The 19,985-nt window shown below is 38.0% G+C and overlaps 1 protein-coding gene across 8 annotated transcripts in view; it reads right to left on the bottom strand.

Annotated features, from left to right (window-relative positions):
- POGZ (pogo transposable element derived with ZNF domain) overlaps positions 1 to 19,985 on the bottom strand; it is a 49,553-nt gene that overhangs the window by 28,788 nt on the left and 780 nt on the right. For 3 of the 8 annotated variants that reach the window (XM_046680939.1, XM_046680943.1, XM_046680946.1), the window contains exons 2-3: positions 7,287 to 7,411; positions 6,152 to 6,310 (exon numbers count right to left, since the gene is read on the bottom strand). In XM_046680939.1, coding sequence (XP_046536895.1) covers positions 6,152 to 6,310; positions 7,287 to 7,410 — 283 coding nt within the window. In that variant the 5' untranslated portion in view covers position 7,411. The other 5 variants (XM_046680944.1, XM_046680945.1, XM_046680947.1 and 2 more) reach the window with 3 other exon arrangements.

Below are 19,985 nucleotides of genomic sequence, written 5' to 3'. Positions count from 1 at the left end.
GATGCTTGTTATTATTTCAATTTTTTTAAATTTAGAGAGGCTTGCCTTGTTTCCCAACATATGGGCTATCCTTGAGAATGTTCTGTACGCACTTCAGAAGAATCTGTATTCTGCTCTTTTTGGATGAAGAGTTCTATATATGTCTATTAAGTCCAACTGTTTTAGCTTTTCATTTAATTCCACTGTTTCCTTGTTGATTTTCTGTCTGGAAGATCTGTCCAATGACGTGGGTTGGGTGTTGAGGTCTCCTACTATTATTGTGTTATTTTTGCTATCTTCTTTTAGGTTTGTTAATAGTTGCTTTATGAACTTTGGTGTTCCTGTGTTGGGTGCACAGTTATTTCCAAGCATTATTTCTACTTGATGGAGTGTCCCTTTGATCATTATATGTTGGCCCTTCTTTGTCTCTCTTTACCTGCCTTATCTTGAAGTCTACTTTGTCTGATATAAGTATTGTGACACCTTCTTTCTTTCACTTGCCATTAGCTTGGAGTATCGTCTTCCACCCCTTCACTCTGAGCCTATATTTGTCATTGGAGCTGAGATGTCTTTCCTGAAGGCAACAAATTGCTGGATCTTGTTCTTTAATCCATCTTGCCACTCTGTGTCTTTTTATTGGAGAGTTCAATCCGTTTACATTGAGGGTGATTATTGATGTATGAGGGATTAATGCTGTCATTATATCATTCATTTTCCAGTTTTCCTGCATTTCCTTTGTTTCTTTTCCTGTGTGTTTTGGTATACCCATTGAATTACGCAGTTTTTTATGCTGTGTTTGCTTTTTCCTTATTTATTTTTTGTGTCTCTGTTCTGCTTTTTAGTTTAGTGGCTACCCTGAAGTTTGGTATTCAGAATCTGGTGCATAACATAGTCCATTTTCTGATGGCCTCTTACTTCCTTAGTCTAAACTGATTCAGTCACTTTCCTCCTCCCCTCCTAAGTTATTATTCTCATATCTTATTCCAACTTGTGTTGTGAGTTTATGGTTAAAGTGACAAGATTGTCTTGTTTTTGGTGTTTTCCTTCCCTTTAGCCTAATACTATAGTTGAATATTTGCTGTCCTACTCTGATTCTGTCTATCTATTGGTCTCCTTACTCTGTTTTGTGACCCCTTTCTCTCTTTTTTCAGGTATAAGGGCCTTCTTGAGGATTTCTTGTAGCTGGGCGTTGGGGGGGAGATAGGGGGTGTCTCTCGTGGCTACAAAGTCCCTTAGCTTTTGTTTGTCTGGGAAAGATTTAATTTCTCTCTCATATCCAAAGGACATTTTTGCTGGATAGAGTATTCTTGGCTGAAGATTTTTATCCTTTAAAGTTTTGAATATGTCATTCCATTCTCTCCTAGCTTGTAAGGTTTCTGCACAGTAATCCGCTGAAAGTCTGATAGGGGTTCCTTTGTAAGTTATTTTCTCCTGCCTTGCTGCCCTGAGTATTCTTTCTTTGTCATTCATTTTTGACAGTTTCACTACTATATGCCTTGCAGTAGGTCTTTTCACATTGACAAATCTAGGAGATCTGAAAGCTTCCTCCACACACATTTCTCGCTCATACCCTAGATTTGGGAAGTTCTCTGCTATTATTTCTTTGAGCACGCTTTCTGCTCCATTCTCTTTCTCTTCACCTTCTTGAATACCTAGAATTCTTATGTTGCATTTCCTCACTGAGTCAGATATTTCTCAGAGACTTCCTTCATTTCTTTTTAGTCTCAGTTCTCTTTCCTCCTCTATCTGGAGCATTTCAACATGTCTATCTTCGATTATGATGATTTGCTCCTCTATGGTGTCCACGTGAGCATTCAGGGAATCCCTATTTTATCTCTTCCACTGTGTCTTTCATCTCTAATATTTCTGATTGAGTCTTCTTTATAGTTTCAATCTCTTTTGTGAAGTAGCTCCTGAACTCGTTGAATTGTTTACCTATATTCTCTTTTACCTCACTGAGTTTTTTGACGATAGCTATTTTGAATTCATTGTCTTTCAGTTTACTTATTTCTGTGTCCTCAGGACTGAATTCTGGGTGCTTGTTTTCTCTCTAGTCTGGAGATTTGATGAATTGCCCGATGCTGGAAGGACGGGTCTTTCCCATTGTGATATTATTCGGTTGCAGTTACAGCCTCTCACCACTGGACAGGGGTCGAGAGCTGCGTATTCTGAGCCCTACGCCTTCAGCCAAGATGGCACCGTGTGGGTCGGGGGAGGGGCAGTTTCTCTTTTGCGCAGACCCAGGTTTCCGATCAGCTCTAGCTGTCTGGTCTCCTGGGGTCTTGGCTTGATGAGATCACCCCTGCACGAAAGCCTTTGCCCCATTAGAGGGCATCCCTCTAGGCTGCAAGGGCCCTGGGAGTCCTGGCGACCCCGTGGATGCGAGACCCCTCCCTGACTCCCTCCCTCACGGACCCTCCTGCAGCAGTGATCCCAGTCTTTAGGGGAGGGAGTGAAGATCTCTCTTAGCCTGTTCCAGCTCCTCCAAGGGAGTGCTCCAGCCTCTCCGCCATCCATCGTGTGGCTGCCGTGACTCTCTGAGGATTTTTGTGCTTTTAGGGTATTTTCTGTTGGAATATGGTTGCTCATTTTTGTTGTATGTTGGAGGGGAGAGAGTCCCGGGCAAGCTCACTCCGCCATGATGGTGACGTCCAAAAGGTTTTAATTTTTATAAAGTCCAATTTATCTATTTTTCTGTGGCTTTGGTGCTTTTGGTGTCCTAAGAAACCATTCCTTAAATCAAGGTTATAAAGCTTTACACCCATATTTACTTGTAAAAGTTTTACAGTTTTAGCTCTTACATTTAGGTCTTTGACCATTTAGAGTTAATGTTTGTAAATGGTATGAGGTGGGGTGCCACTTCATTCTTTTCCATGTGGAAAAAGTATCCAGTTGTCCCAGTGTCATTTGTTGAAAAAAGTATTCTTTCCCCATTGAATAGGAAAGGATTATTATTTTTTTTTTTTTAACCAACTATCAGTCTCCATGGAACAAGAGGTATTTTAGAGTACGGGACAAAATTGTGTCCATGCTCCCTCCTCTCATCCCATTCATCCCTTTAAGATAATGTTTATCTTAATTATAGTTTAACATTTGATTCATATAAGATGCTACATACATTTAAGTTATAAAATATGATAAAAACAAACACTCTTGTGGAGCTTGTGGATAAATCCACCACCCAGCATAGCACTAAACCATTGTAAATACTATTAGTATGCTTCTGCTCTTTCACAACCCCTGGCCTCCCTCCTACATATATAAAAATGTTCCTTAAAATCAAGAGTCAAGGAAATGCTTTTTATGTAGAGGGGGCAAGGAAAATAAGAGAAACAAGTAAATGATAAAACCCAAATCAATGCCCAAAAAAGCACAGTCTTTTAAAATCTAATTATTGGAGGAGACTGCTATTGGTAACCAAGAGCCAGACTAATTTTAAAACTGGTCTAAAAGGAGAGTGAGGTGTAGGAAAAAAAGACAACTTTTCAACTTTCTAAAGAATCTAGTACACTAAGTGAAATAACACTAAAGTGCTTAAAAGTTATTCTCCCTTGCTATGTTGTTAATGTAATAAGCAGACAATATACTAATACAATTAAACTGAAGGCTTATGGGGGAACTAGGTTGTAAGAGAGAACAGTTTTTATTCACTCTATTCTGAAGTCTCATCCCTACGCCTAGGCTAGCATTTCAAGAGTATCTGATAAAAATGTTACAGAATTGTATGTATCATACAAAAAAAAAAAAGGGCCAGACAAATTGGATCTATTAATGTGTTTATCTATGCATGAAAATTTTTTGGAAGAACCCACAAGACATATATAACTGTGGTTACTAGCCTATAGCCATTTCTTTTTTAACCATCAACATGGGTTAACATTTTAATTTGATTACTAGAGGTTTCTGAAGTAAATAAAATTAATTTACTTATCTATATTTATATATAGATAAGTAAATTGATATATATTAATTTATACATATATTAAAATATATATATATATTTTTTTTTGGTGAGAAGACTGGCCCTGAGCTCACATCTGTTGCCAATCTTCCTCTCTTTTCTATGTGGGGCGCCTGTCACAGCATGGCTTCATGAGTGTTGTGTAGGTCCACACCCAGAATCTGAACCCACGAACCCCAGGCCACCGAAGCAGAGCACACGAACTTAACTACTACACCACTAGGTTGGCCCCACAATTTATACACTTTTTAAAAAATTTGTACACAAGCCCCACCTAGGAATCAAAGGTCCATTCACGGAGTCAAGGGAACCAGGAAAGTGTGTCATGAGATGCTCATCATGGGCTTTGGAATCCTGGGATTAAAGAAAAATTTAGCTAAACTGGTCTCTAACAGCAGTTTGACAGATTATTTTAAGAGAAACACAGGAAAGCAATATAATACAGTGGAAAGGCCACAAGCTTTGAAGTCTAGATAATTCAAATCCAGTTTAGTCACTTATCAACTATTTGCCCTTAAGCACATTATTTAGACTCTCTAGGCATTGATTTCCACATCTGTAAAATGAAAGAATTCTCTAGATAGTTGTTCCTCATCTTTATATATACAAAGGTCTCTATTTATTAAAGTTTTAAAAAATTCTAAGGATTTTCCATGTGATAAAAACCATATTTTCAGTAACCAAAGATTGAAAAAAGAACCTGTGGAAATTACAAAGATTTCAGTTTGATAATACCTGAAGTTGGCAACAATATGGTAAAAGAGCTGTGGTGGGTACTTATTTACAGCAATCTTTTAGGGCAAAATGACACTGTCTATCAAATTTTAAATGCCTGACCCAGAAATCTCACTTTCTACTGCAGATATGCTACACCGTGGGCACAGATAGAATGCCTGAGAATGCTCACCATAGCACTGTCTGTAATAAAAAAAAAACTTGAGATTGTAATAAATGTCCAACAATAGAGGAGTAAATGGCTATATCCAAAAATAAGAACACCTTATGTACTTCTAACGGAAATATAAACTGATACAACACTTCCACATGTCCAATCCAGGAAAAACATCAATCAAAATCCTTAAAAATTGTGATGACCTTTGATCCAACAATTTGACATTAGAAATGTATTCTCAGAACTAAGGATGTGAGAAAAGATATAGAGACAGAGATGTTCACAGTAGCTCTTTAACGTAGCAATATACCCCTCTACAACCTATTGTTAGTAATAGTTAACCAAACAATGGGAAATAGTCATCAAAGATGTTACAGAAAAATATTTACTAAAATGAGAAATATTCACTACATATTAAGGGAAAAAAGCTGGCAAGGCATAATGTAGAGTCTGTATGATCCATTTTTCTAAAAAGTAAACACTACAGATAGCATATAGAAGTATAAAAGTACACATATGTATGTGATAAGAGCTGCAAATAGTTATCTCCAGGTAGTGGGACTACGGTTAAAATTTTTTTTCCTTCCTTTTACTTATTTTTACTGTCTACTTTTTCTACAGTGCACATATTACTCTTGTATTAATAAAGATATATTTTTAAAAGAAATAGAATAATTAAAAATAAGTCCTTTGCAGCAACGCAATGATTCTATGAAAGTGCTTATTTTAGTTATGAATCTTGAGACATAACTTGCCAATAACTCATCTTCAGAGTATAACACAGTCATCAAAATGAAATAGAAACCAATACTATATAGACTCTCTAGTCAATATATGCACTAAAAACACTACTCTTTCACCATTTCCTTCAGGTAGACAACAACTCTATCCTATCTTCCATACCCAGCAACAAATAACCAAATGAATCTGCCAGAGAAACTAGAAAACAAACCTGCCCTGGGAGAATTCTTACCAAACTAGTGGGGCTCTTCTAATCAAAAAAACAAAAACAATCAAACAAAAAAACCCCAGATCTCTGTAAGTTAGCAATTTGGGGTTTATATTTTCTCTCCTAGAAATTATCAGCAGCAAGAATCAGCTGCCCTCTGACTTGAAATACCAGCATAAGTTCAGCACTAACTCAGAAGGAACAGCACCACCTACTGAATCACTTCCATATCAGAGAATCATTACTAAATTCACTCCAACTAGCAGAACCGCATCAGTACCTAAAACTAAACAGGTACAGCTATTCCTAAAACCTTTTTTATTCTCTCACCCCTCTAGCCCAGGAAGAATTTCCCAATAATCCCACTTACCATTGTTGTTGGCAATTAGTGTGACAAGAGTCTTCTTTGTACTGTCGCTGTTCTGTGCCCCGCTGCTACTAACGGTGGTGGATGTAGAGAGGTGCCCAGCAACAGAAGCATGGGCAGCGATGGGCACTGGAGCCGAGACTGGCTGCTGGCTCACAGAAACTGTGGGGAAGGGGAGGCACAGTCACTCGGAGACAGGGACAGATGACACTAACGGATACTGTCCTAATCCTCCCTTTTCATCTTGCTGTAGGCCTCTACAGCCAAAAAGTTTCCTGCTTTATTTGTAAATCCAACTGTTCATCTGATTTTTCCTCCTACTTGTCCCTCACTCCACCAATGAGACACCATGCCTTCTTCTTTGTCTCACATTTCCTGGTTAAGTTAGATCACAAGCTCACTGAACCGGGATTTTAATGTTTTGCTTATATAGCACAAGCAAACCTCTAGACTCAAAGGTTTATTTATTATCACCACTACTGGTATTCAGAACCATGCATAGCAAGCCATCCACAAGACCCTTGACTGTGTCCTATTTCAGTCCAAACTAATGCCATTTTCAGATCTCAAGGTAGGGAAGATAAAAATAAAGAGAGCAACAGATACAATTTAGGGGAGAAAAGAACTACTATTCACTTTCTAAATTCAGGGTGATCTAGAATTTGACCCTGCAACATCACTTTTTTGAAAGAGAAGCTAACAAGCCTAAGTTTGTAAACTGTCCATGAAGGCAAACACAAAGCAAATTCTCCTCAACTCACAAAGGAATCCAAGTTCAAGTAAAACAAACAAAGAAAAAAAAACAAGACTACGGGAACCTGTTTTTGACTGGGTACGTAAATGACCACCACCACTTTGTATTCTCATCCACACATCATTTGCTAAGAGGATTGCTAGATGTTTGATAAACACTGGTTAACCCAACTCTCAATGTTTTAAATGAATTAACTATAGTGCTTCTAGGTTTATCTATAAGGAAACTGAGGCATTTACAGTCTTCGGCATGGGAAAAAAAGGTAGCACCAGTGCCACAGGAGGCATCTCTGGATTCTTTCTCCACCTCACACTTTCTCAACAAAAACGCCATTCAGCTGAGTCAATTTAAACAACAAGCTTAGATTAAAAGAATTTCTGTTACCTGTAGTAGTTTTATCCACTGAATTATAATCTTCAACTACAGAATCCTCAATGACATCACTGATTTTCTGCCATGGCTCCAGCTCCTCCTCCTCACATTCCATAAACAGGTCGGTGTCCGCCATGCTACAAGAAAAAAGATTAAATAATACTGACCTCACAATGGGAGACAGAGTTTTACACAAAATAGAGTGTCAGATTCTCGAATCTATTGGTGACCCACTCCCTTGTTCTCCCTCTACCATTTCCCCTAACCTCTCCCCAATTTCAAGGTTACAGAATTATAACTTTTATTCTTGAAAAAAAAATTATTGTGGAAGAGTCCACAGCAAGTTATTTAATAATTAGGATTATAGAAATTTAATCTATAACACCTAGCACTGGGATTAGACTAATCATCCAAGTGCAGGGTCAGATCCTGTCTTTCTTTAAAATTGATATTTTGTTCATTTTGAAGTTTTTTGCATTAATATTGATCTTTTTAAAATTATACACTAAAATACTATAAAATACTATGTATCTTGATTACTGAACCTTTTTACAATCCCTTAAATTTTGCACCCAAGATGAGAACCTCCCTTGTCACACTCTAGTCCTGGCCCTACTACTACCTTGTACTCCACCATGATTTTGGAGTCAGCCTTTAATTTGAAAACATTGCCTAAACTTACATGCTACTTTTAAAAAACAAAGCCTACATCTTTGCAGCGCAAACAAAGAGCTATTTCTAGCTATTCTGCCCTCCAATATTAGTTGACTAAAGGTCAACCTGTCTTGGAAGGGAAGTAGCATTACTGCTCAATGCTCAGACAAAGCCTTTAACGCACAGGTTCTCAGTGCTCTTAGTATCCCAGAAATTTTTTCACCTCACCTCCAAGCCAAAAACAAAACAAAACAACCAACCTAACTAACTGTTCTGCTTAATTAGGTACATACAATTTGATAATATTACTTTGGGAGGTGCCCAACAGATGGCATTGTCCCCTTGAAAATTTAAAATATCCTAGCAATGCCCCAGTGAGTTACCTATAGCCAAGTGCCCACAGTTTTAATGGGTAAAGTGCTTAACTTGCTTCTAATTGGTCTCTAATGTCCTATTTTAATTATCCGTCTTCCCAAACCAAAACCACAAAGGGGAAAGTTATGAGCAAGGTAAGAAAAAGATCTAAGATATCAACTTACATTTTCTTAATTTCATATCTAATATATATATACAAAAGACAATGCTAGCCAGAAACTGAATCAAAAAGAAGCCAAATCCATATCACAGGCATTCTTTGAGACAAGACTACGCAACACACACTTCTGGATTTTCCAGTCTAGTTCCACTGAAAAAGGTAACATTCCAAATAGCTTTTTCTTCTAACTTATTAATTTTATACGATTGTTCTTTGCTGCATAACTTTCTTAGAGCCCACAGCTAACAGATAATTAATGCATAAATATCAAACACCCAGCAGAATGAACATAAACTGTGGATGATAACCTCTACAGATGGTTTCCAAGGGCCTTCTTTCAGCTCTGACCAGCTGCAAGCAAACTCTCCACGCATATGCTGAGCAATCTGTAGAAAATTCTCCTTCTGAATAAGTAAAGCTATCTGAATGCAAACTGGTTTCCAATGCTATGCCTGTGGGTATTTTAATAGCAAATCCAGAAGGCTCATCATTTACCTCAACTATTTAAACTACCTTAAGAAAGTGAGTTTATGTTTTACGTTGTGAAACATTAATTTTAATAACAATATTGAAAGTTTCTTCTTTCTGACCAAAGTCAAATCATGTTATTCCTTCCATGAAAAAGGTACTCTTAAGAACCAGAGCGGGAAGGGTAGATGTGAAAAGATGGCAAAGAAGGATGTTTGTTACCTACTTTTTAAGAAAAGAGAAAGAAAAATAACTCCTCAGGTATACGCTCTGCCAAGACAACCAATGTAAATCAAAAGATTCAAAATGAAAACAAAATTCAACTTAGAAAACATTTTTCAAGTTTTTTATAGCATAGAAGATGGAGTTAACCACTAAGGCTTGTCAACCCAGAAAATAAGACATCTGCTGACTGAGCATATTTTACAGGCTTGCACCCAAAACACCTCTGAAAGACAGTGAAATAAAATTTTTCAGTTAGTCCTCAATTCTGACCCAGACTCTGTTATCTCAGAATGTGATCACTAATTTTACATTCTGATCTATAGCTCAGGGCCAAAAAATTAACTCTGCTGAAAGCAAGGGCCATGCCACAATAGATACATCAACCTAAATTAAGCATTTCCCAAATTTTAAAAACGAAAAATAAAAATTTAGCATCCTTCTTGTAGTTTCCCAGTTATCAAAAAGAAGTCTTCACTAATATGAAAAAATGCTATATTTACTGTTTTTACCAAAATGTTCAAGAAAGAAACCCCACCATTCTCTGTGCTGTCTTTCAAGTCATCCATGGCATACAGTCACCTTTCAACTATTTCTGATCAAAGACGACAGGAATTGCTAAATATGCAGTACTAAAATGTACAGATCTTCCCAAACTATCATTCTACTCATGTTTAACCTCTTTCCACACCAAACCTTTAACTTGATTTCTCACAAGGAAGGAAAAAACCTGGAATTATTTTCTCTCTTCCCTATTTTGTTATAAAAGATAAATGTACTCATAGACTTGAACACTTCTCACACCAAAAAACAAACACGTTGAAATTCAATCCTTACTAAATTAAGCAACATTTTCATTTCTTCTAAAATACTGCCAGGTAAAAATGTGGATTTCAGAAATCAAAGGCCAGCACAAAGGGAACAGAGTGCTACATCAAGGGGAAAACTTGGATGGGCAGTAAATTTGAAAACCATACTGTACACAAGTGAAGGGGCAAACTTTGATCATATCACAGCTATGAGTCTCTGAATCAAGACTGTAGTGACTCCTTTTCCACTATTTTTAAAATGAGTTACAAATTTTAATGAAATACAGAAACAGACATGCATCCATCACCCAGCTTCAAAAATTATCAACTCAAAGCTGACCTTGATTCACCTACATCCCCTCTCCTTCATATTATTTTGAAGCAAATCTGTAATAACATATTCATAAATATTTTAGTATGCAGCTCTAAAAAATAAGGACTTGAAAAGATCAAATACCTGGCAACTAGATTTTTGGTGGTGAATACGATGTAGCCTATACAGACGTCAAAATATAATGATGTACACCTGAAACTCGTTATAAACCAATGTTACCCCAATTAAATAAATACATAGAGAAAAAGAATGAAGTACTGATATATGCTATAACATGGATAAACCTTGAAAACAAGATTAGTATGTTAAATGAAAGCAGCCAGTCATAAAAAATTGCATATTATGAGATTCCATTTATATGGAAATGCCCACAATAGGCCAATCCTTAGAGACAGAAAGTAGACTAGTGCTTGCCAGGGGCTAGGAGGAGAGGGGAATGGGGAGCGACTGCTAGTGGCTATGGGGTTTCTTTTTAGGATGATGAAAAAGTTATAAAGTCAAATGTGGTAATGGTCGCACAAGTCCATGAAAATACTAAAACTCGCTGAATTGTATACTTTAAAGGGTGAATCTTACAGTATGTGGATATTTCAATAAAGCCGTCATAAAAAACAAAAAGATTATATACCAAAAGAAATCATAGTACCACTACATGCCTAAAAAATTGATAGTCCCTTAGTATCTAGTGAACATTCAAATTTCAAATTCTCTCAAATAAATGTTAATGTTAATTTGAATTAGGATCCAAATAAAGTCCACATGCCATAATTATTTGGTAAGTTTCTTAAGTCTCTCTTTTTTTTAATATGTAATTTTTTAATTTATTTATTTAACTTTTTGAAAAATTTTTTGAGGAAGATTAGCCCTGAGCTAACATCTGCGGCCAATCCTCCTCTTTTTGCTGAGGAAGACTGGCCCTGAGCTAACACCCCTGCCCCTCTTCCTCTACTTTTCATATGTGGTATGCCTGCCACAGCATGGCTTGACAAGTGGTGTGGAGGTCCACACCTGGGATCCAACCCGGTGAACCCCGACGTGACGAACGCCAGGCTGCAGAAGCACAAAGTGCGAACTTAACCCCTGCGCCACTGGGCTGGCCCCTTAAGTCTCTTTTAATTTATAGGCCTCCCTTCATCTTTTTTCCCCCCTTGCAATTTATTTGTTGAAGAACCAGGTCACCTCCTGTAGTTTCTACAGTTTGGATATAGTTGATCACATACACATAGCATTTAATATATGCCTCTGTCCTCAGTACATCCTGAAATTGATAGGTGGATCTACATGCATGATTAGATACATGTTTAACTTTTTTCCCCCTAAGACTACCCACAACGGTGATGTACTCCTCCATCAGGAGGTACACTCCGTGCCTAGATCTAGTCATTCTAAATCTATCATTCCTTCCTCATTTATTAAATAGAACATTTCTATTAAAAAAAATACTATTTGGGGCCGGCCCCATGGCTGAGTGGTTAAGTTTGCATGCTCCGCTTTGGCAGCCCAGGTTTCGCCCATTCGGATCCTGGGCACGCACAGGACACCGCTCATCAGGCCATGCTGAGGCGGCATTCCCCATAGCACAGCCAGAGGCACTCACAACTAGAATATACAACTATGTACTGGGGGCTCTGGGGAGAAGAAGGAAAAAAAAAAGACTGACAACAGATGTTAGCTCAGGGCCAATCTTAAAAAAAAACCAAACAAACAAATACTATTTGGTTACTTAGTAGAGCAGTTCATATAGTAAAAGTCTTGATTTTTCCTATCTTGCTTCTTTTTCCTTTTATTTACCAGTTTTCAAAATGATTCGTTTTGGTGGCATTTCCCCAAAGTGACTAATAAGCTTGTTCTTTACTGTTATGTCACAGATTTAAATGTATTTGATGTGCTGTAATCCACTGCAGTTATCTTTATTGATACTGAAAGCATCCTATTTTGGCCAGTGGGAACTACTTCAGTAGGCTGCTGAGACCTTCTGACACAACTCTTAACAGTGTTTGATAAGGTTCTTGCTATCTGACAGATAAGATGTTCCAGGCTCATCTCATACAGTTCCTGCCCAAGAGCCAGAATCAGCCACTTCTTCAAGGAGCCCTGATTCCTTTTGGGAGGGAATGATATTCCAAGACCAGAGTCTAGATGCTAGGGGGCTTTCCGCTCATTTTAAATATAAAATTATCTCTATATCAACCCCCAACCATTATTAGTCAGCTATCTTTAATTTTGCCCCTACGTCATCTGGCAGAAAAATTCCACATCCACAAATAATATTTGTCTTAGAAACTTAAAACAAAATCCTATTTTCTCCTCAAATTCTTGAGATGTTTCAGTCTTGTATTTATCAAACAATTCTCATTTCTTCCATTCCTACTCTATGCCCCCTGTATGTAGTCCCTTTCCCTTCCCCTAACAAGATGCCTGGATCATTTTCCCGAGTGGCAGAATACACATATAGTTAAAAATTTTTAAGGACAACCAAAGGTTAACAAACAGGACATGTTTAGCAAGTAACTATTTTTTTAAAGACTGCCTTTTTTTGAATGCCAAGATACAGACAGATCACCTCAAAGATATCAAACAAATTTCTCAACTATTTGTAACAAAATGTTTATCCATAGCACATAGCTAATAAGGTTATTTCCAAGCAAACGGCGGGGGCGGGGGGGGGGGGTCAGATAAATGAAAAGGTTACACTTTGACTCACAAATGAACAGCTCATTTCTACCTTCAACAGAATTTCCAATAGAGCTAAAAAAATTTCATCATATCCCAGTGTTCTCCAACATATACCAGGCAGAGCCCATGCTGTGCAGCATACCTGCAGAAGGGCCTTGGGTTCAACAGCTATAGGTAGGTTACATAAAGGGAAACCTAGATCACAAAGGACATCATCTTTACACATGCCAGTGGATTTTCAGTGATACTCAAAGGGAGATAATTTGCCCCCCAGAAGACATGCAGCAATGTCTGGAGACATTTTTGGTAGTCACAACTAGGGATGGAGTTGGGGAGGGGTGCTAACATCTGTCTAGTGGGTAGTGGCCTGGGGTACTTAAACATCCTACAATGCACAGGACAGTCAGGGACTTATCTGGCCCAAAGTGTAAAGAGTGCCAACATTGAGAAACCATAATCAAACTGAATCCATGTTCTGAAGGGAAAAATGAAAAAAAAAATCATCCCACATTCTACGCATGAAGAATTATCATTTCTTTTTAAAATATTTATCTTCTCTGCAACAGAGATGAGTAGAACAGGTTCCTGTGAATTGCTCAAATGATTACATCTTATATAGTAAAAACATTTTTTAAAACTAATATACATCTAGTTTGTTTTACCCTATAATCATCTACCTGTGAAACTTGCCCAAGTATATAATTTCTCCTCATACAACTGGAGCGTCATGATGATAATCCTCTAAAATTAGGGTTACTATCAGTATTTGTTATTATCAGTATTGACTGGTAAGTAATTTTTGTGAAAACAATTTCCCAAAGTCCTTTAATCTAATCTCCATTTCTAAAATTTCTGGTTGTGACTCCTTTACAATTCCTTTATGGGTTGGTTTGCTAAATATATCAAGTCTTCTTGCCTCTTCAACTTCCGAATACTATTCTCAGAGGGCAGTGAGTCAAAATGACATGACGCAAATCTATTTCTGTATTCTTTCTCAAAGTATTATTGTAATGCTTGAACTTAAAGATACAGAAGTAGCTCTATATCTCAAAAGCAAAGGTTATGACAGTAACAAGTTTAAATAGAAAAATGTTAGCCAATAATCCAAACTCTGCCTGTCATCAGCTGTTTGGTGTGTGGCTTGTTCTTTTGTTAAAAAAAAAAAAAAACAAGAAAAGCCATTGACTATAATGTTTAACTTAAATCAAACCAAGCATTTAAATTTAACTTCCAGTTCATAGGAAATACAGCAATAGGAGACTAAGTTAAGTAGCACCACAAGAAAATAATGGGATAAATCCAGAAGGTGGGACACTCTACAAGAAAATAATCAGACAAATAGAGAATATGGAACATTCTATAAAACTACTAACATGGTCTCTTTAAAAAGACATAACAAAATGCAACATGTGAACCTTTACTGGATTCTGCTTCATAAAAAAGATATAAATGACATTTTGGAGACAATTGAAACATCTGAATATAGACTAGATACTAGATGATACTGGGGAATTATTTTTAATTTCCTTAGAAAGGATAGTGGTATTAGAGTTACAGTGGAGAATGTATTTATTCTCAGCAAACACATGAAATATTTAGTGGAAATGTCATGACTGTGTCTTTCAAACAGTTCAGCAAATACATAAATATTTTGTTTTCTTATAGACATCAAATATACCAACATGTTAAAAATCATTGTGTCTAGGTGGTGGGTTCATTCTAGGTACTCCCTGAAGTATTTTTTCATCTTTTTATTTACATGCATGGAATTTTCTTAATAAAAACTTGGGTGGGGATCAGATGGATAAAGTCTGAGGATCTAATGTAAAACACGATGACTATAGTTGATAACACTGTATCGTAAACTGAAAGCGGCTGAGAGCAGTTCTAATCACCACCACCCCCTGCCCGCCCCAGCCAAAAAGATAAGTATGTGAGGTGATGGATGTGTTAACTAGATGGGAGGGATCCTTTCACAACGCTATGTATATGAAGTCACCATGAGGTACTCTTTAAATATCTTACCATTTCATATGTCAATTATACCTCAATAATGCTGAAATTGAAAAAAAGAAAATGAAAAAAGAAAAAAAGTTGAGGGGAGGGAACTACCTACTCATATTTTGGTTGTGATATTCTGCCATTTACTAAATCAAACTGGTAGTCTTGTTGGTTGAATTTTCTGTTAACTTGTTCTTATTTCTATGAGCAATTTTCACATAAATTGTATAAATACATTTTTAAAGATGTAGCATAATAATTAAATAATATAGAAAAAAAGATATAAATCTAAGGTGGGATATACATAGGCTACCAAGGAGGTACTGTGAGACAACATGAACATTGCCATCTTGCATTAATCCAATCCAATATTTGACATCTTGGTAACCTGGTATCTGTATTTTATAGTAGTAATTGTACCATAACATGAGTTTTGTGTACTTGGTCAGCTGTACTCAACACTGCAGCTCACACAGGACCATTAGCAATGCCCATAGTCTAAGTCTTTGGCAATGATCTTTCCATCCATAATATGGGTGTACCAGATATCTTTCTGGGGAGGAGTGGATTGTATCTTAAATGCTGGGAAATAAACCAAATCAAGTCTACTTTATACTCAGGGCCTACATAATCAGCTAATCATTAAAAGCCTACATAATCGAAAAGGCAAGATGCAAAGAGACTCTTTACAAACAATGTTATTTAAAAGCAGCAGAGGGCCAGCCCGGTGGCGCAGCGGTTAAGTGCACACGTTCCACTTCAGCAGCCCGGGGTTTGCCAGTTCGGATCCCGGGTATGCACATGGCACCGCTTAGCACGCCATGCTGTGGCAGGCGTCCCACGTATAAAGTAGAGGAAGATGGGCACGGATGTTAGCTCAGGGCCAGTGTTCCTCAGCTAAAAGAGGAGGATTGGCAGATGTTAGCTCAGGGCTAATCTTCCTCAAAAAAAAAATAATAATAATTAAAAAATTAATAAATAAAAATAAAAGCAGCAGAAAGAATCTTGCAGATACACCTGTCAATCCACTTTTGAGGTATTTAACGGGCAGCAAATGTTTACCTATCTTCATCCCAAACAAGATTAGGAAAACATCTGTTTTGTACCAAAACTCTCCAGACAAATTTGGCTCCTGAAGCTTTGAATTCCTTTAATTTGTCTAGTTCTTTCATAGCCATAAGTAAATTCCAGGACTGAGGAATTCAGAATCTAACATTTTCACTTCACTGCTAGTACATGTCCACCCATAAACCAACAGAAAAAGAACACTTGGAACAGGAAAAATGTTTCAAAAAACAAACATTTTAAGAATACCACTCTCTTGCTCCAGGGTGAGGAAACAATCCTCAAAACAGCTGGCATTTGCTTTCAAGTTACCTCACCTTTGGCTTTAAAAACGACTAATTCCAGAAAACCTGTACAGCTGAACACTTAATATGGCTATAAAACTAATTATTGTTAAACCCGTAACAAGAAGCTTTTATTTATCCAGTCTTTTGCGTGGCCCATTTTGTCCCTCCCAGGACCTAACTGTTGGAGAACCTCACATATAATATTCACAACAGCTTCTTAAATAGTCTTAATAACCTAATATTCCCAAACACAAAATACTTTCCACTTATCTGGCAGCAAATCTACTAAGAAGCACCCCCAAATTAGTTATGTGCTCTTGACTAAAACAACTAAAGTAAGCAGTAAGTTTCCTATCTTCAAAGGGCTCAATATTCCAGGAGTCCCTCACCCGAGAAAAGCTTTTCTTCACTGACAGTTGTACGTTGTCTAAATTCCATTTCTACTCTCTGGATTTCCTTTTACTCTGCCAAATACTACCAATACGCTAGTCTATTTCGCTCCCCCTCTCTTCCCCCGAGTTATAGGTAAAAATGTTTTTGTGCACATGGCTTAATATCACAAACCAGAAAGCCAAACAATATAGCAAAGTCTTACCACACTGATATTATGACAAAGGCACCAACAAGATCTTGGGTTTGTAATTTAAATCACAAATCCCCACCTCCAACAAAAAGACACATATGGTGAATAAAGACTGAAATACTATCTGGACTATATTTTATTTTACTGTGATATGGCCAAGCATTATTCCATACTTTACATTCATTATCTCAATGAATTCTCAAAATTATATGCCCTAAGTACTACATTTTACAGATGAAGTCAAAATGGAGGTTTAGAGAGATTAAGTAACTTGCCCCAGTTAGTAAATAGTCCAGCCAGGATTCAAACCAAGCGTTTTTGCTCTAGAAATCTTCCCCAAGTCACTGACTCTTCCATTACGAACTCCAACTAACATTTATAAGTTCTCAAAAAGTTCCTAAATGGGAGCAGATTTGGATGACCACAGGAGCAGAAGCACAGGACAGACCCAATGATTCTCAAATTTTTTTATCTCAGGACCCCTTTATACTCTTAAAACTACTGAGGACTGCAAACAACTTCTATTTATGTGGATTATACCTTTTGATATTTACCATATTAGAAATTAAAAGAGAAAAAATTTAAATACTTATCAATACATTTAAAAACAACAGTCATTACATGTTAACATAAACAACATTTTCAATTAAAAATTACTACTTTTCTCCAAATAGAAGAGTAACGTTATTTTACATTTTTGCAAATCCTTTATGTCTATCTAGCTTCATAAAGGCAGTCAGATTCTCATAGCTGTTTCTGCATTCAGTCTGTTGCTCTATGTTGTTTTGGTTAAGTATATAACAAGGACCTGGCCTCACAAAGATAACAGAAAAAGGGAGAAATATTCTATAAACCTTTTCAGATAGTTGTGCATACTGATATACTGACAAAATACTAAAACTCGACAAATGGTAATTTCTTAAAGGATAATCGCATTTCAGAATCTGAAACCCTATCAATGAACTTTTCGTAGTTCGTTACAGTAAAATCCACTGGTGTATCCTGCATATCGAAGGCATCTTTTTACCCATGGTGAGTTTGAAACGTAATGCATTGGTCATTTCAAAAATAGAGATTTACTGAGCTATGCCCATCTTCCAAATGTTGACACATTTCATTATACAATATAAAAAAAATCAGTCATTAACACTGACGTTATAAGAAAACCCTCTTAAATACTAGAAAGCTGTCAAACTTGAGATGTCAATTTTAAATTCTAATTTTCACTCTCAAATTCTTATCATTGGTAACAAATAGTCAATTGTTTCCCTCAAAGTGACAACCTCATTTAATTTATTTTCAAGAAAACATCCGCCAAACACTCAAGTGTGAAAAACTAGTTTGCCAGTCATTCTTTCCAGCAAAAATGCTCTTCCACGAAAGGAGAAGCTTACAACTCAATCTCACAAGCGCTTTTCCCACGACAAAGATCATACGTTGGTAAACAGCATTAAGCGCTTTACGCATACTTCCCTTTTGGTCAGAGATTCTTAAAAAGTAAAGAGACACATACTCAAGGGCTGAGATTCAATAAAATCAATCATTTTTACTGCTTCATCACGAACATTCTCAAGTAAATATAGCGGTTTCCTGCAGCTGCCTTGCTTTGTGCTAAGGCACCAGCAGTAGTTTTACTCAGCACTGCTTCAGGATTATCAGTGCAAATAGCGAAAAAGATAAACAGCATCTTGGTATTTTTTGGTAAATAGTTGTGACCTCGCGGCTCCTTTGAAAAGGTCTGAGGAAATCTCCAGGGCTCAGCAGACCAGACTTTGAGAACTGCTTTCCTAGACATACCACTGGTTCAAGGTGAGGGTGGAAACGCTAATAAAATCCTGTCCATCCCAAGAGTCGTCTTCCTGTCAGTTCCTTGAGTTTAACATATACCAACATCAAAGCTGGTATAACCATAATATAGGAAAGGGGAAAGAAATCAAGGGCATAGATCGAATCTAATTCTGTTTTAAGATTCTATTTTGAGCACCTTTATGCTAGACCAGTAATTCTCAATGAAGGACTGCGGGCTAAAAATGTAGAGATGACGACACCCCCCTCCCCATCTCACCTAGAGACTTGGGGATGAGGCCCCCACAACCGCACTTTTAGCAATCTCCAAAGCATTTTTTATGCAACCCTAAGTTAAGAACGACTGTGTTGAAAAGCTCGAATTCAGAGTTCAACTACAAGTCCCAAGAGCAACGGGTCTCCCTCTCAAAATTCAATGTCATTTCTAAGAAGCAACTCTCCCCTCCCCCGCCATTTCCCCTTCATCTAAATGGGAAAATTCCTTAGAAAGTAAAACATTTCTGTGGGGTTTTGAGCTGCGGTGGGAGGTGTCTTCTTAAAAGAATGTGGAGGGCTGGGCCAAGGTCTGCAACAAGACGGCTGCCCTGAGACAGCACAACTGTATCTCAATTTCCATCTGGAAAATGAGACTGGGCTAAATAACTTACAAGTCTCTTCAGCTCTACCCTTTTCTGAGCTAAGAATGCCCAAGACAAGACAGCAGAGAAACGTCCAGCGTTATTAACAGTTTGAGGGAATCCCGCGTGTGACGGGAGACGAAATCAAGACAACTCGCAAAACAGAGAGAGAGCAGGTGGATCAACGACGTCACTCCTTTTCAGTAGGTGCTAAGGTTCCAGAAAATAGTCCCTGGGATAAACATGGCGCCCACCGCGGCAGGATATATCCATCAGAAAACATTCTCTGCCCCATCCCATTTTATAAATCACGGCGCCCTCCCAAAGAAATTTGGGGGCCGAGGGAGGAGACTGTAAACTAACCGCAGTGCACTAAGGCTTGGGATCTACGATTGGCCCGAGCGCGGATTACATAACACAAGGGAGCGGCTAAGCAATCACTCATTTTCCTGCTCGCGCTCAAAAAGAGCGCCCCGCTCCTTCCCCGGCGGGGGAAGGGGCGGGGAGGGCCGCGCGCTACACGTCCCTCGAGGACGTCACCCCACCCGCCCCCCCGCGCGGGCCTCGCCCCCTCGCCCGCCCCTCCCGCCGCCGCGCCGCCGCCCGCGCCCCTTCCCCAGCGGGCCGCCGCCCGCGCCCGCCCACTCCTCCGAG

The sequence above is a fragment of the Equus quagga genome, chromosome 13, assembly GCF_021613505.1.
Source record: "Equus quagga isolate Etosha38 chromosome 13, UCLA_HA_Equagga_1.0, whole genome shotgun sequence".
Lineage (NCBI taxonomy): Eukaryota > Metazoa > Chordata > Mammalia > Perissodactyla > Equidae > Equus > Equus quagga.
The sequence above is the reverse complement of the archived record's forward strand: the minus strand, read 5'-3'. Positions and strand labels throughout refer to the sequence as shown.